Source organism: Pygoscelis adeliae, unplaced genomic scaffold, assembly GCF_000699105.1.
Source record: "Pygoscelis adeliae isolate BGI_AS28 unplaced genomic scaffold, ASM69910v1 Scaffold4, whole genome shotgun sequence".
Classification (NCBI taxonomy): Eukaryota; Metazoa; Chordata; class Aves; order Sphenisciformes; family Spheniscidae; genus Pygoscelis; species Pygoscelis adeliae.
In genome coordinates this window covers 1,237,052-1,251,149 of record NW_008824986.1, presented here as the reverse complement: position 1 = coordinate 1,251,149, position 14,098 = coordinate 1,237,052, and the positions used below count along the sequence as shown (strand labels likewise).

General features: G+C 57.5%; 2 protein-coding genes across 2 annotated transcripts in view; one reads left to right on the top strand and one right to left on the bottom strand.

Moving 5' to 3' along the window:
- Positions 1–703, top strand: part of LOC103918601 (proactivator polypeptide-like) — a 7,362-nt gene extending 6,659 nt beyond the window's left edge. The window contains 1 exon segment of the mRNA XM_009325980.1: positions 665–703. Within this exon segment, the coding sequence (XP_009324255.1) occupies positions 665–703 (39 nt within the window).
- Positions 704–1,371: 668 nt separating this feature from the next.
- Positions 1,372–14,098, bottom strand: part of CDH23 (cadherin-related 23) — a 211,058-nt gene continuing 198,331 nt past the window's right edge. The window contains exons 46-70 of the mRNA XM_009325979.1: positions 13,187–13,312; positions 12,897–13,100; positions 12,217–12,675; positions 11,220–11,336; positions 10,402–10,626; positions 10,149–10,318; positions 9,732–9,869; positions 9,459–9,578; positions 8,836–9,013; positions 7,851–8,062; positions 7,123–7,317; positions 6,694–6,804; positions 6,380–6,509; positions 5,937–6,200; positions 5,651–5,812; positions 5,278–5,534; positions 4,899–4,996; positions 4,678–4,798; positions 4,418–4,497; positions 4,056–4,096; positions 3,715–3,775; positions 3,142–3,271; positions 2,937–3,059; positions 2,647–2,760; positions 1,372–1,692 (exon numbers count right to left, since the gene is read on the bottom strand). Of these exons, the coding sequence (XP_009324254.1) occupies positions 1,372–1,692; positions 2,647–2,760; positions 2,937–3,059; positions 3,142–3,271; positions 3,715–3,775; positions 4,056–4,096; positions 4,418–4,497; positions 4,678–4,798; positions 4,899–4,996; positions 5,278–5,534; positions 5,651–5,812; positions 5,937–6,200; positions 6,380–6,509; positions 6,694–6,804; positions 7,123–7,317; positions 7,851–8,062; positions 8,836–9,013; positions 9,459–9,578; positions 9,732–9,869; positions 10,149–10,318; positions 10,402–10,626; positions 11,220–11,336; positions 12,217–12,675; positions 12,897–13,100; positions 13,187–13,312 (4,157 nt within the window). The remainder of the gene's footprint in view (positions 1,693–2,646; positions 2,761–2,936; positions 3,060–3,141; positions 3,272–3,714; positions 3,776–4,055; positions 4,097–4,417; positions 4,498–4,677; positions 4,799–4,898; positions 4,997–5,277; positions 5,535–5,650; positions 5,813–5,936; positions 6,201–6,379; positions 6,510–6,693; positions 6,805–7,122; positions 7,318–7,850; positions 8,063–8,835; positions 9,014–9,458; positions 9,579–9,731; positions 9,870–10,148; positions 10,319–10,401; positions 10,627–11,219; positions 11,337–12,216; positions 12,676–12,896; positions 13,101–13,186; positions 13,313–14,098) is intronic.

Below are 14,098 nucleotides of genomic sequence, written 5' to 3'. Positions count from 1 at the left end.
TCCCGGTCACCAGTTGAAGAAACAAAGTGGATTAAATTTACTTGCAATGCCCGGCTTTGCATGACATTTGCAGTACACTAATTTTGTGTCCAGCTGATTGCTGGAGATAGATATATATATTTTAAGTATCTCCTGAACAAAAAATGAGTGAGTTTGGGGACAAAGATTTCCTTTCACGAACACAACCCCGCTTCGGGGGGTCCTGTGCCAACCCAGCTGCGGTGGCGAGGGACAGTGGGGCGCTGGCTCGTCCCTCTCCGCCACGGGAGGGGGAATGCCCGCGGCGCCCAGTTCTGAGCGTGCACAGGAGCATCTCACTGCAAATAAACTCTTCCCATGAGCCCGGCTGGTTGCCTCCCTCCTTCCTGTCCTGGGGTGCCGGGGCGCTGGTGGCATGGCAAGGGGGGGCAAACTTAGGGGAGGTTTAATGCTTCCTCCCAAATCCAGGGTGCAGCAACACCCAGGGTGGCGTCTCGTGAAGTTGATGGATGGAGGGGTGAATTAAGGGTAAAAGGGGGTTTTCTCTTCAAAAGGTGATTTGGGTATGATGGATCTGGCGCGGCGCAGCACGGCTGGGGAAGAAGGACAACAGACAGGTTACCCAAAGCCATAGACAGTGTATTTCTGAGTCCCGTAACAGACCATGCCCGAAACTCTCCACAAGGTTACGATTGGAAACAAACCCCCGAACGAACAAACCTGAAAGCAAGAGAGAAGGGGAAAGAAAAGGGCATAAAAGACACGCACGAGCACTCCACATCCAGAAGCCCCAGTTATTGTCAGTCTCTCTCTTTTTCGAGGTCGCAACATGTTTTGGTAAAGCCAGCAAAATGGAGAAATGTTTTTGTTTTTTGGTCTTTCCTTGCCAGAAAGGTGACGTTAATGCCAAATGGGCTCGGCCTGTCCCCGCACTGCCCCGGCCCTCCCCGTGCCCGCGGTCAAGGTGTGACGGCTGCTTGGCCCCAGCCTGCGCCGGGGATGCTGCGGTGGCACATCGTCCGCACCTTCACTGCACCTTCACCCCTGTCCAGCCTGGACTCATTTGATTCGTTTAGCTTTTCTTTTTCGTTTTTTTTTTAAAAAAAAACCCCTTTTTTTTTAATAAAAAAAAAAAAAAAAGCAAAACTTTGATCATCAGTTTCTGTATATGAGAAATTATGTAGAAACAACATGGAGAAAATTGTAGGCATAGGAATAATTTCATCAGAATTACATGAAAGAGCCTTGCAGATTGTTTAAGATCTTCAGTAATTCCACCGACTACTTCCACTGCAGTTACTCATTTTTAATAGCACTAAATTCAACAGAACTAAAGAAGTGTGTGTGTACGCATGCATGCAAAATAAATAAATATATGAACAAGCAAGCAATTTAGCGCATGCACCAGCAAAAGTTAAAAGTTCGCATTTCACTGCCAGGACATAAAATGAACGACTTGGCTGACTCGGGGCTCGCGTTGTGCTCGCTGTAGCCCCCGCAGTCGGCGGTCAGAGTCTCCAGAGAGCGACCCAGCACCTTCTGGTCATCCTCGGGCAGGCTGTTGAGGTCGGAGGCAAGCAGCGTGCCCGTGCTGCCGTGCACCATGTGGATGCCGTCGGGACCTTTCAGCTCCACTGGCTGCTTGTGTCGGAAGCGGAGGCTGCCCTGGCCGGGGCCGCGCTCCTCCTCCTCCTCCATCTCCTTCTGGATCAGCTGCAAAAGGTCCACGGAGCAGGGGAATCACCACCGCAGCCAGAACAGATCCTGGCTTCCCTGCCTCTGAACCACCTGCAATGCTGGAGCCCAGCGGGAGGGATGGGACCCTCCTCTTCTGAAGCAACCTCAGAGCATGGCAGTGAGGATCAACAGCACGATGATGATCTCCAGCTGGATCGCCCGCTCATTGGGTGGGTGCCTCAGCTCAGGCGGCTGGGTGGTGTGTCCCGCAGCAGCCTCTGCAGCGGCTGAGGTTTGGACCCGGGTTGGCATTTGGGCTTGTATGAGGGTGGTGGTGCAGGAGGCAGACAAGGAAAAGAGTCAAGGGAAGGCTGGATGGGTTGGAGGGCGATGAGGGCAAGGATGCATGGGTGGCAGAAGGGCTGAAAGGTGTCTCCTGTCCCACTGCTCTCCTCCACTCTGTTTGCTCCATGTTTTGCCCCCCATGAAGAGGGGGAAGGCTGTGGGAGGAGCTGCTTCTCCCCCCACCAGCCCTCCTGCACCAAAACCCTCTGTCCCAGCCTTTTTGCCTCAAAAACCTGCTGGGTTGATAAGCTCAGAGGAGCAGAGGGGAGGGAAGATGTGCCCACGTGTGTGCAGGGACCCGCAGCTTCTTGGCCAGCCTTGGCAGAGAGACAGGGAGGTGATGGACAGAGCCGACTCCGCAAAGAGGGGGTTCCTCCCCCAGGGTGGGAGAGACTGAGGGAGAGGGTGCTGCTCATGCTCAGAGGAAACACGGGGGGTCACGAGAGCTGGGGCACTGTGGGGAACTGGCAGTCTCAGTGGAAAACCAGCGTCTGGCTCATTTTGGCCAAGCAGAGACTGGGGGGACCACTGGGTGACAGGGACCATGGCCGCGGGGAGTGACCGCAGCCTGCAGGGCTGGGAAGACACACTGCATCCCAGAGGGCACGGCAAGCATCTCCCCATGCCCATGCACAACCCGTCTACCTCCGAGACCGAGGAGCGGTCCCCCTGACTGGCGGTGGCCTTATGCACCATCCGCTGGGCAAAGAGTTTTTTCAAGCGCATGTAATCATCCAGGACCACCTTCAAGAGAGAGCCCTGAGCGGAGGGGGAGAGACAACAGGTTATCCAAGGGAGATGGTTTGGTCGGAGGGAGGCTGGTCTCATCCCAGCATTTTTTTGAGCAACATCACCCTCCGGTGCTGCAGCCGTGAACCTGGAAGCCGTAGCGGTAGAAGACCCCTTGGTGGAGGATGCCCGAACTCATCACTCACCTTGATGGGTCCCTCCCGCATGATCTGCCCCAGCTTGGCAATGTTGTCGTACTCCTGGATGGCTGCCCGCAGGTAGCGGTCATCCTCGGGCTTGGCTGCGGAGGGCTCTCTCCCGAAGGTCCCCTGCAGGAGGAGAGAGTGGCTGAGGAGGCAGTGTGGGCGTCAGGCATGGGGAGGAGGTGTCCTGGTGGGGGCCGTGTCTCACGTGGGTACGGGCAGGGCTGTTCCAGAGGTCGGTGATCTCACTTAGGTTCTCCGGCAGGTCATCCTCGTGCTCCGCCTGTGCCGCCAGCTCCATATTCCTGCAGAAGGGGTCCAGCCACACCGGGTTGGCCCTGACCAGGGGAAAGGAGCAGCCCTCAGTGCAAGCAAAGAGCAGCATCATCTGTAGCCCCATCCAGAGCCCGGATGCTGAGGTTGTGCTGCCTCCTCCTGCCCTGTGCAGGCATGAATTTGTCTGCTCTGGATCCAGATGTGTGTTGACACTCACCCATCATCTCTGCTTACCCCAAGCCTGGCCAGTATTGGCAGAGGCAGAGTCACAGGAGAAGGCATAAGGTCTTTTGGCTTTGAAAGCTCTCAAGGCAAGCACGCGTCCCAGGGCCAGAGTCATGCCCCACATGGCATGCCTGGCGGCATCCCTCCGCACAGCAGAGAGGCATCACGTCTCCACCTCCTGCGCATCCCTGGCTGCAAAACGCAGGCATCCCTCTCTCGGGAGCAGCCTGCGATCCTGCAAGGTGGCAAACCATGGAGAGGAAGGAAAGGGAGAACGCACCCATCGAAGGAGTACTTGTTGGTGTTTGGCATGTCCATGATGTCCATGAAGCCTCTATTCCCTGCAAAAGGCAGGGGCAGGGGTTACAGGGCGGCATGTCGGTGGGCTGAGCAGCAAACCAGGGGGCGGCACTCCTTTATCGGGGAGGGAAACTCGGCAACCAAAAAGGCACTGGCAGAGCCTGGATGCTGAGAAAAGCCTCCCACCATCGCACCTCACTGGGCAGGAGCGCTTCTGATTTATACCCTGCTGACATCCCCCGCGTCTCCCTGTGTACCCCCTCCATGCTCTTCATGCACCCTGCTGTCTCATGCAGCTGGAAAACCCCAAATGCTGCTCACCGGTGGAGCCAGCCACTATGGCTTTCAATTTCCTTTTGTGCCTGTGAAAGAAATACAGCAAATCAGGGAAGAAAATAAAGAAGATGCTCGAAAGGAGAAGAGGACACAGATTTGCAACAGCCCTGCAAACAGCCCTGGGACAGCAAGCTTGGCAGGGAGAGGCACTATCAGTATTAAAACCATTATATTTGGGGGGAAGAGGGGCAATTTCTGAACCCAGGCTGAGCTCTGCTGCAGAAGGTGTTGGGAAACAGATGCCCTCCTTTGCTTGCTGGCACTGCCAGGGTTGGGAGAAGTCACATGGGTCCCCCTGGCCCGTGGGAAGATTGCAGCCAGTGGGACAGAGCCCGGGCTTTACTCACACTGTCCTGTAGTACCAGTTCATGAGGATGAAGAGCATGGCAGCCAGGAAGAGCAGGACAGCCAGCACGATGATCGCCATCTAGGAGAGACAGAAGGGTAGTGGCAACCTCTGGCACAGAGCCAGTACCTGGCGGTGGGCACCCACCCAAAATTATTTGGGTGAAACATCTCTCCAGGCCATGGATGGCCATGGAGGATGGGAAGGGACATCATCCCACCTGCGAGCAGCAGCCATCTCCAGCCCCAACTGGGTGGTTACCTGCAGAGCCGAGAGGTCATCTGGGGCCCGGGCAGTGATGGCGGGCTGCACATCCAGCACGTTGTAGTTCCTGAAGAGGTTCCTCAGCTGCTCCTTGTTCTCATCTATCATCTGAATCACCCTGGGAAGAGAAGGGTTGCTTGGGCATCTTGACATTAATGAGGGTCCCTGAGGACTTAGCAGGCCAGGTGATGGGCTGGGTGATGGGCCAGGTGACGTACCGTTGCACGTCCAGGATGCGGTTGGTCTCCCTGTTCACCACGTGGATCAGAAGCTCTGTCTGCGCGAAGTTCACCCGACCTTTCTTGTCAACATGGAACTGGGGAAAGACAGCAAGGTCTGCAGTGCGGGAGAGGTACCTCCTCCCAGGACATCTCCCGGGCATGTCCCAAGGTGTGCTCACATGGCAAGAGACCCTCAAGCCTGGCATGGGCTTGGTCTGGATCCCTTCAATACATCCCAGCCTGGGGTGTATCCATCACCTTCAGAGCTCAGGGGTGTCTATGGTTTATACAGACAGGGAACCCTCAAAGGAGACCTCCCAAGCAGCACGTGGAAGGTTACCTACCCCTTGAAGCAATCTCAAAGGTGGATGGTTACCTGCACATCATCGGTGTTGACAATGGCGCCTGTGATGTTGGAAAGCAGGCTGATGAACTCCTCCTCAAACTGCCTGACTTTGTCAGGAATCTCATTGATGATGATTTTGACCCGCTGGTCATCCCGCAGGATGTAAATCCCCACAATGGCTGTGTCGTTGTGGCCTACCAGGTCAGAGGCCATGATGTCCACCACAAAGTAGCCGGGGTTGTAGGCCGTGAAGAGGTCAAAGGTTCGCAGGATCCCATCAAGGGTTCCTGCGGGAAGGACCGTCACAAGCCCAGGATTAGTGACCCTGGCCATGGGGACGTCTTTGGCCACAGAGATATCTCTGGCCATGGCCCCATGCTCCTGCAGCATGCAGGGTACGCACCGATGCTGAAGATGTTGGCCACCTCCTCGGAGTCGTTGGAGTGTTGCTTGATGTAGCGGATGCCCAAGATGTTGTACAAGACCAGGCTGTTATTGCCCACATCGGTGTCCACTGCGACCACTCTGATCAGCTCCGATCCCACCTTGGCGTCGGTGGCAACCCCTTTGAGAGAGAGATGGGACAGGGACCTGGGGCCAGGCTGGCTCTCACTGCCCCTTCATCCGGCTGGATTTTCCCCGGAGCATCTCTGGCTCCTGGTGTGCCCCCAGACCCCGGCACCCCTTACCCGCTGTGTACTCCGACTTGGTGAACTGGGGGGACTGGTCATTGATGTCATCCAGGAAGATCCGCACCTCCTGAAGGGTCAGGTCCTCACTGAGGTCCCAGGGCTGGGCTCTGCCTGCCTGCTGGCCCCAGCGAGGGGACCAGTTCCTCTGGCTGGACGCTTTGACGATGATGGAGTAGTACGGCTCCTTCTCCCGGTCCAGGTCTTGCAAGACCTGCAGCTTCCCCTCTCGACTCAGCTGGAAGTTGCTCTCCTGGTTCCCAGCTGGGTGCAGAAAGGGGTCCCCAGTTAGTCCCCTTCGGGCTCAGCATTTCTGAAATGTCACCTTGCCCGTTGACCAGGGCAGAAAGGCAGCGAGGAGATGATGGGAGTGAAGGAAACCCTTGGTGAGGGGGGTGCAGGGGGATGCAGAGCTGCCCATCCCCTCCCTGCTTGGCACCTACCTGCTATGAAGTAGTAGACGATGGCATTGGAGCCCTCATCCGCATCCACTGCCCCGGTGACGTTTCCCACCACAGTGCCTGGCTGTGAGTGCTCAGGGATGGAAAGCGCCTGGTATTGGGGACTGTCCCTCTGCCAGAGACCCCAGGAGAAGGGAGGGTTATGAGCATTGAGGTGGCTTTAAATAAAAGCAGACAAATCCCATCATGCTCCCCACCATGGTGATGCCCAGCAGTGCATGCTCCATCGCATGTGCTCGCCGGCATCCCCATCCCTGCATCCCCTGTGTGCCATCCCCTCCATCCTGGCGCCTTACGGGTGGCCTGAGGAAGATGGGCTCATTGTCATCGATGTCATCGAGCGCAACCTGAAGGGGCTGCATGGTCTCATAGGCTGGCTGGCCCTGGTCGCAGGCCACGATGATCAGCTGGGGAGAGAGGCAAAAGGGCCATCCTGGGCAAAGCCACGTGGGCCAGGAGACATTGCTGAGGCAAGGACAGAGAGGACAGCTGGGTGGTGGAGGATTTTGGGGGGATTTAACAGGGAATTGGGAGCTGGCCCACCAGGATGCAACTCCCCAATGGCACTTGATAACCACCCAGTTCCTGCTAAGGTGTGACATCTTCATGACTGTGGCAGCTGACCCATCCCCACCACATCACTTGCATCCCACCAGCCCTGCACCAGGCCCGCAGCCTTGAGGACCATCCCAGCCACCTCGCGGGTGCGCTGCTGCCTGGCTCACGTTGTACACTGCCTGCTTCTCCCGGTCCAGCCGCATGGCCGTCTGGATCAGCCCGCTGACCGAGTCGATGCTGAAATACTCCCAGTCTTTGTTCCCCGCCCCGGTTTTCAGCAGGTTGTAGAGCACCGCTCCGTTGAGGCCCTCGTCTTTGTCCGTGGCGTAGACCTCGTAGACGTTGGACCGCAGGGGGATCTCCTGCTTGCACACGTGCAGCCCCTCAGCCCTGGCATTGCACGCAAACCGCCTGCTCCCCCTGCCACTCCAAACCCCCTTGTACTGGGGTCAGCAGGCTCCCGCTGCCCAAAACCCAACTGGGGGCTGGCAACGTGGAGCCATGATTCCCTTCAGCAGGGCGGCTGCTCCATGCATGCGCTGGGGACTGGCTGAGCCAAGCCCGGCTTCCCAGAAAGGAGAAATATCTTAAATGTCAGCATTTCAGCCCTTGTTTATAAACAGGCTCGCCATGCAGCGACCGGCTGTTTCCTTATTTTGTGTGCTGCCAGGGTTTCTGTTCCCCAAAGCTGCCTCAGCATCCCTGCTCCCACATATGGAGAAGGGCTGTATTGACTGTCCAGCCCCATGACCCAAACCTTCTTGCCACGTGTTAAATCAAGGTCTTGTTCCATCCCGGGTGGAGATGGAGATTGGATTTTGCCACCGGTAGGCAGGAGCGCTCCTGGGCACGGTCTCGGCATGCCGTGAGCCCCGCTCCCTCTCAAGGGATTTACCTCCTTGATGTGCAGGATGGTGCCGTTGGGCGGGCGGACAAAGACGGGGCGGTTGTCATTGATGTCGATGACCTCGACGTGGAGCATGGTGGTCCCCCAGAGAGGCGGACGCCCCTTGTCTGTGGCCACTACGGTCAGGTTGAACCTCTCGTAGGACTGCAAGCGCCGCCGGGACATGACGAGCCCGGAGTTTTTATTGATCTTGAAAGCCTCTGGGTGCAGAAAAAACACATCTCTGGCTCAGGACACTTCGCACCAGATAAATTATGATTAGAAACCAGTATACCAGCTGAAGCACACTCCTTCATTGGTGGGAAATCCCTGTCAAGGGGTGATGGAGCAGAGCCGGCTGCCTGAGGCCAGGGGTGTGGATGGTCTCAGGGTTTTCAGAGCATCCCTGCCCACTGCCGCATCCCTGCCACTGGGCAGTGCCAAGGGCCCTGCTCCCAGGCCACCCCGGGCTGTGTTTCACTCCTGTCCAGGCTGGGACAAGGCAGTGGTCAGAGGAGCCCATGGGTCTCAGGAAAATGAACGTTCTGCCATTCCCCTCTACATTTATGCTGGCTTTTGCCTGGTTCCCATCACTCCTTGGTGTGCAGAGATATACTGGATTTCAGGCACTATCACTATCTACCCACAACCTCCTAGCCCTTCTTAGCTTTCCTCTAAAGTGTGCAGTGGGTTTGCTCCAAGACACACTTGTGTACATAGCAAGTCCTGCTGGGGCAGACAAGAGGATAAGCCAAGGCTGGGCTGCAGGACGAAGGCAGGCAAAGCTGTAACATGCCACGCCATGAGGAACTGGGAACTGTGGAGCAATACCGAAAGCTCCATGCTTTCGGTATTGCTCCTGGGAGTGCGTGCACAACTTTGCTCCAAACCAGCTGCAGGACATGGGATGTAGGTTTGACCCCTATGTCTCCTCTAATTGCTCCTCATCATAACCCTCCTCCCTGGGGAGGAGCCTCTCACTGCCAGCACCTACCTGCTCCGGGGCCCTCGATGCTGTAGGTCATCACGCCATTATCCCCTTCGTCCAGGTCGGTGGCGGTCATGGTGATCACTGATGTCCCTGCTGGCTCGTTCTCGTAGACACTGGTGCTGAACTGGCTCTTGCTGAACTGGGGCCTGAAGTCGTTGATGTCCAGGACTGTGATCAGCACCTTCGACAAAGCACAGCCGGCTGGGTGACGTGAGGCTGGAGACAGCCGGGCAGCCCCTGGGGGCCGTACCCCTGCTGTGACCCGTGGCTCCGCTGCAGGAGCGCGGTGCCCTTCCTGCTATTCGTTTAGCTCTGCTAGCTGAATTCCTGCTTCCAACAATGGGGGCCACCGTGGCCGGGGCACCCATTCATGCTGGAGCAATTGCAGACAATAGCATCACCCTCCCCTGCCCCTTCTGCTCCATCCCCTCCTGCCGACGTGCCGTTCCCGCGGCACAAAGTCCCCTGCACCATCTACCCCACAGCCCCTGGGGTCATGTGCTCTTCCTTCTGCTTAATTCCTCCCCAGAGCCACCAGCAAGCCTGCTGGGGAGGAAAGCCTGAGGTTTAACACCTTCTTGCCGGGGACTACCACATGAGGGGTGGTGGGAGGAGGAGAGCCCTACCTGCACGGAGTTCTCCCGACGGTTACTGGAGACATCCCCAGGGTTATCCCTGGCCACGGCTGTCAGTGTGTAGTGATCCTTCTTCTCCCGGTCCAGGGCTGACAGGATGTAGATGTCACCCTGCAGCACATAGAGACCTTCAGGTGGATCTCGTCTGGCAGAGCTGGTACTCAAGAAGGGGCAGAAGGTGAGGTGCGGGACCAAGGCACAAGGTGGGACTATCTCAGCCTCCCCTCCCTTCTCCCTCTGTTCCGACCTTGGTTGGCTCCTTACCGTGTTGGGATTTATCCCAAACTTGCCCTCTCCATCCCCCAGGCTGTACTGGATGAGAGCAAAACGCCCAGAATCTGCATCCGTGGCCTTGACCCTCAGGATGACCGTACCCAACGGCACGTCCTCAAAGACAGCTTTCTGCAAGCAAAGGGAGCAGGCAGGACTGGTTGCTGCATCACTTGCTGTTTTAGTGGGCAGTAACCAAGGGTGCAGGGTGGCATCCAGGGGTGGACACAGCAGGACCAGAACAAGATGTTCACACAGAGTACATTGGTGGGTTGACCACCTTCTTCAGACAGTTCAAGCACAGACAGAGGGAAGAGAAAGTGTTCCAGAAAACCCCCAGCTCTGTGCCTGTCCTTTCCAGGCAGGCACTGCCCAGCCCCACACGGACTTGGATGGGGGAGCCCAGCTCACCTGATAGGATGGTTGGCTGAAAACGGGATTGTTGTCATTGATGTCCACTATCTGGAGGTACACAGGGATCTCAGCGGATCTGCGGGGAGAGCCGTTGTCGGAAGCTCGGATGGTAAAGTTCAACCACTGCACCTCCTCATAGTCCACTGTCCTGTTGGCCACGACCTTCCCTAGAGGATGGCAGACCCTGAAATGAGAAACCTGCCGCAGGCCACCGACCTGCCCCAGACTCCCACCTCCCCAGGCCACTGACCTGTTGACTGGTCTTCGAGGCAGGCGTAGCCTTCCGGGGAGAGATTCAGCAGCTCGTAGGTGATCTGCCCATTGGCACCTTTGTCCGGGTCCACCGCTGAGATGGAGATGAGTGTGGTGCCCTGTGTGGCTCCCTCCAGGATCCTTTCGGTGAAATAGGTGACCCCAAAGGGGCGGAAGCGGGGCGTGTTGTCATTGACGTCCAAGATATTGACTGTCAGCTTGGCTGTGGCCATGATGGAGACCACAGAGGAAGATAAGAGGAAGAGGACAAGTGAGAAAGAGAAGGGAAGGAAGGATGGGAGAAAGGACGCTTGTAAAGATACAAGCATGAAACTCCAGGAAAGCCAACTAAATGGAGCTGGTTCATTAAGAAAAATGGCAATATTCAGCAAAGCTGCTATGCCCTGAGCTGGCTGTAGGACAGTCTCACCTACTTCAGACCTACTCCTGATCTGTGTGTGCTTTCTCACACACGGGCCTGGATTTACCAGGAGCAGGGTGGCAAGACGTCATGGGGATGCTAATGAAGAAACAGGTGTCTCCCATGGTATGGCTATAGGCACATGGTCCTCTCCATCCCCAGTGCAGCCCTGGGATGTCCAGGCCATTCACTAAAGGAGGGCTCAGAGGAGAACCTGAACCTGCTGGGAGTTGGACCAGGACTGCTCCCACTGGAAATGTTGCTGGTCAGGATGGAGATGGAGGTGGGAGAGCTGCTGGCTACCCAGAAGCTGTGCTGGTGCCTGGAAAGGCTGTGCCAGCCCCTTGTAGCCACCAGCCCTAGCCCCGCGCTGCCTGGCAGGAGCCCATGCTTACCGTTGGGCACGCTGACCGAATGGTCGATGACTTCACTGGCATTGTCATGGACGGAGATGGTGACCTCGTAGGTGGCCACCAGTTCCCGGTTGAGGGGGGTTTTGATCTTCACAGCTCCTGGGAACCCCAAAAAGATGGGGGTCACAGGCTGTGCCTGCGTCCCCCCACCGAGGATCCTCGGCAGACTGGTCTGCACCAGCCGACTGCTGCACCCTCTACTGCCCTTGCTCTCTGCCTCTCCCCAAAGGCTAAACAGGGAAAACACTCAATAGCTATGGGAGAAGACAACTTCTCTCCCTCTGCTCTCCATCTCCTGCCTTCCTGCCTGCTCCGCTCTGCCCAGCTAACTGGGTCTTACGCTGCCTCAGCCAGGGTAAGGGTTTGGGTTGTGCGGACGAGAGGGGTTTGGGAGCAACTGCTGCTGCTCCCCTGCATGACCCCCATCTACCTTAGCTCAGCATCCAGGTGTCTTTAAGAGTCTTGTCCCATATCCTTTCCAACAAGGGTGCTTTTCTTTCCCGGATCAGCTCTGTGCTTCCAAAACAGATGTGGGGAGCTCCTGGCCCTCCTTCCCTGAGGGTAGAGCCCGCTGCCCACCACTTACCCCAGAGTTGCCCCCCTACTCCCCCCAGTGAGGGTGCCTGCGTCTGGTCTGCCAAGGCTGAGCAGCCCCCGGCCCGCAGCAGGGCTGCCTGCAATGGTGATGGGTGAGATGGAGGGAGGCGACGGATGGCACGGAGAGAGAAATGAACACAGACACAGAGACAAACCTGGCAGGCAGAGAGCAGGAAAGGAAAGAAAAGGGTTAGTTAAGTCAGTTGGATGGGGAAGAGAGGACAGGACAGGGTGAGATGGGGCAGCTGGAGGAGGAGAGCGGGGAGACAGGAGGGGAGCATCATCTCCCCATGCCTCAGACACCTACCTCCAGGCAGAGAAGAAGAAGCAGAAGTGAGGAGAGGGGTCCGCGCTGCCCGCGCCACCCTTCCTGCTCTCCTACCTGTCCTAAAATCCACCATGAATGCTCCTTGCTGGTCGGGCACCAGCGCATCCGTGTCATCACGGGCCACAATCTCCAGCAGGTAGTACTCCAGGCGAGGGTTCAGGTCCCGGTCAATGGCGGTCACCTCAGCCACCACAGTGCCGGGGGCGGCTGACTCGAGGACACTGACTGTCTGGATGGGGTTGATGAACTCGGGCCGGCAGTCATTGACGTCATCGATGAAGAGGCTGATGGTGGCAGTGCCTGAGAGCGCTGGCGTGCCCTGGTCCACGGCCACCACCGTCAGCCGGTAAGCATCCCGCTCCTCCCGGTCAATGCTGATGTTGGCCACGCGGATCACCCCAGTGGCGGCATCAATCAGGAACCTGTCCTGGCCGCCGCCCTTGATCCGGTAATCCAGCTGCTGGTTGAGGCCACTGTCGGCATCCGTGGCCATCACCTGGAGGACGGAGAAGCCTGGAAAGGGGGGACAGGGCCCTCTCAAGCGAGGGTAGCAACAAGCCCCCAGTCCCAAGGCAAACACCGTCAAGCAATGTGGGCAGCCCCAATTCCCAAATTTTCCCTTCAATCCCATCCTGGCCAGCCCTGACACTGGGATCTGGATCTTCACAGTCCCAGGGGAACACCCAGGTCTCCCCATTGCCCACCCTCACATCCAGTCCCAGACCTCTCCTGACCTGGGGGGCTGTTTTCCCGCAGCCATGCCGTGACAGACGCTGGCTGGAAGACGGGGTGGTTGTCATTGTCATCCAGGATGGTCACTGCCAGGCTGGCCGTGCTGTTCAGCCCCCCTACGTCACAAGCCACCAGCGTGAACTCCAGGCAAGGGTCTGGCAAAGCCTCTCGGTCTATCACGTCACCACGCTTCACTGAAATGACACCTGGAGGAGGGCAAAAGCCAGGTGACAGACCCCACGGCTGCCTGGTGGCCCCAGGCTGGGGAGGGGGACCTGTTGAGCCACCCCACCTGTCCTGTTGTCGATAACGAAGAAGTCAAGGGATGCCTCCAGGAGCTGGTAGGTCACCATGGCATTGCTGCCCTGGTCACTGTCCAGAGCTAGGATGGGTCCATTGAGCACTGTGACCAGAGTCCCTGGATGGGATGGCAAGAGTTAGGGAGGGTGGCAGCCCCCTGCGGAGCCCCCCCCCCTCCCTGCCCCAGTGATGCATGAGAGATGGCAATGGATGGAGGAGGGGACAGAGCGGGGCCTCGCAGGGCACGAAGCAGCGGGGGGGTGGCTGCTGCAGCCTTGCAAACCAACTCGCGAGGCCCAGGTGAGGCAGCAGGACGTCCGGCTAAAAACAAACAGACAGACACATCCGTCAGATGGGTGGCACCAGCACCCTGCCGCTGACAGCATCATCTGGAGGCACCCAAACCCTTCACCTGGGACGTCCCTCGATGACAGGACAGGGAGGTACCTGAGGTCTTGGAGCAGGGAGCGATTTAAATGGCAGGAAGGCAACAAAAAAAAGAAGAATATTTCTAGCCCTTTGGCTGGGAAATGTCTACCTGGACAGGCAGGACTCTTTTTATCTCTAACCCCCGGAGCAAGGTGGCTCCAGGTCTTGGTGATGGAGAGATGGCACCCTGTCCCCTGCAGGGACGTCAGGCAGGTTGGCATCCTTGAGGTAAGGGTTGCCCCCAGGGCTCAGCTCAGACCACAGGCACGTCTTGCTGTCTGCAGCTGAGCAATTCCCAAACAGGGCCAATTTCTCGCAGGGCTGTGCCTGACCTGTGCCAGGAATGTTTTCCACCAGCAGCATGGACCAAAGCCACGGTCTCCTCAAGGCTTACCTCCCTGGGTGGTTGGCAGGAGCCCTTCATACTCAGCATCCCCATCCCACTGACCTGCAGCCTTTCCCTGCTCAGCGTCGT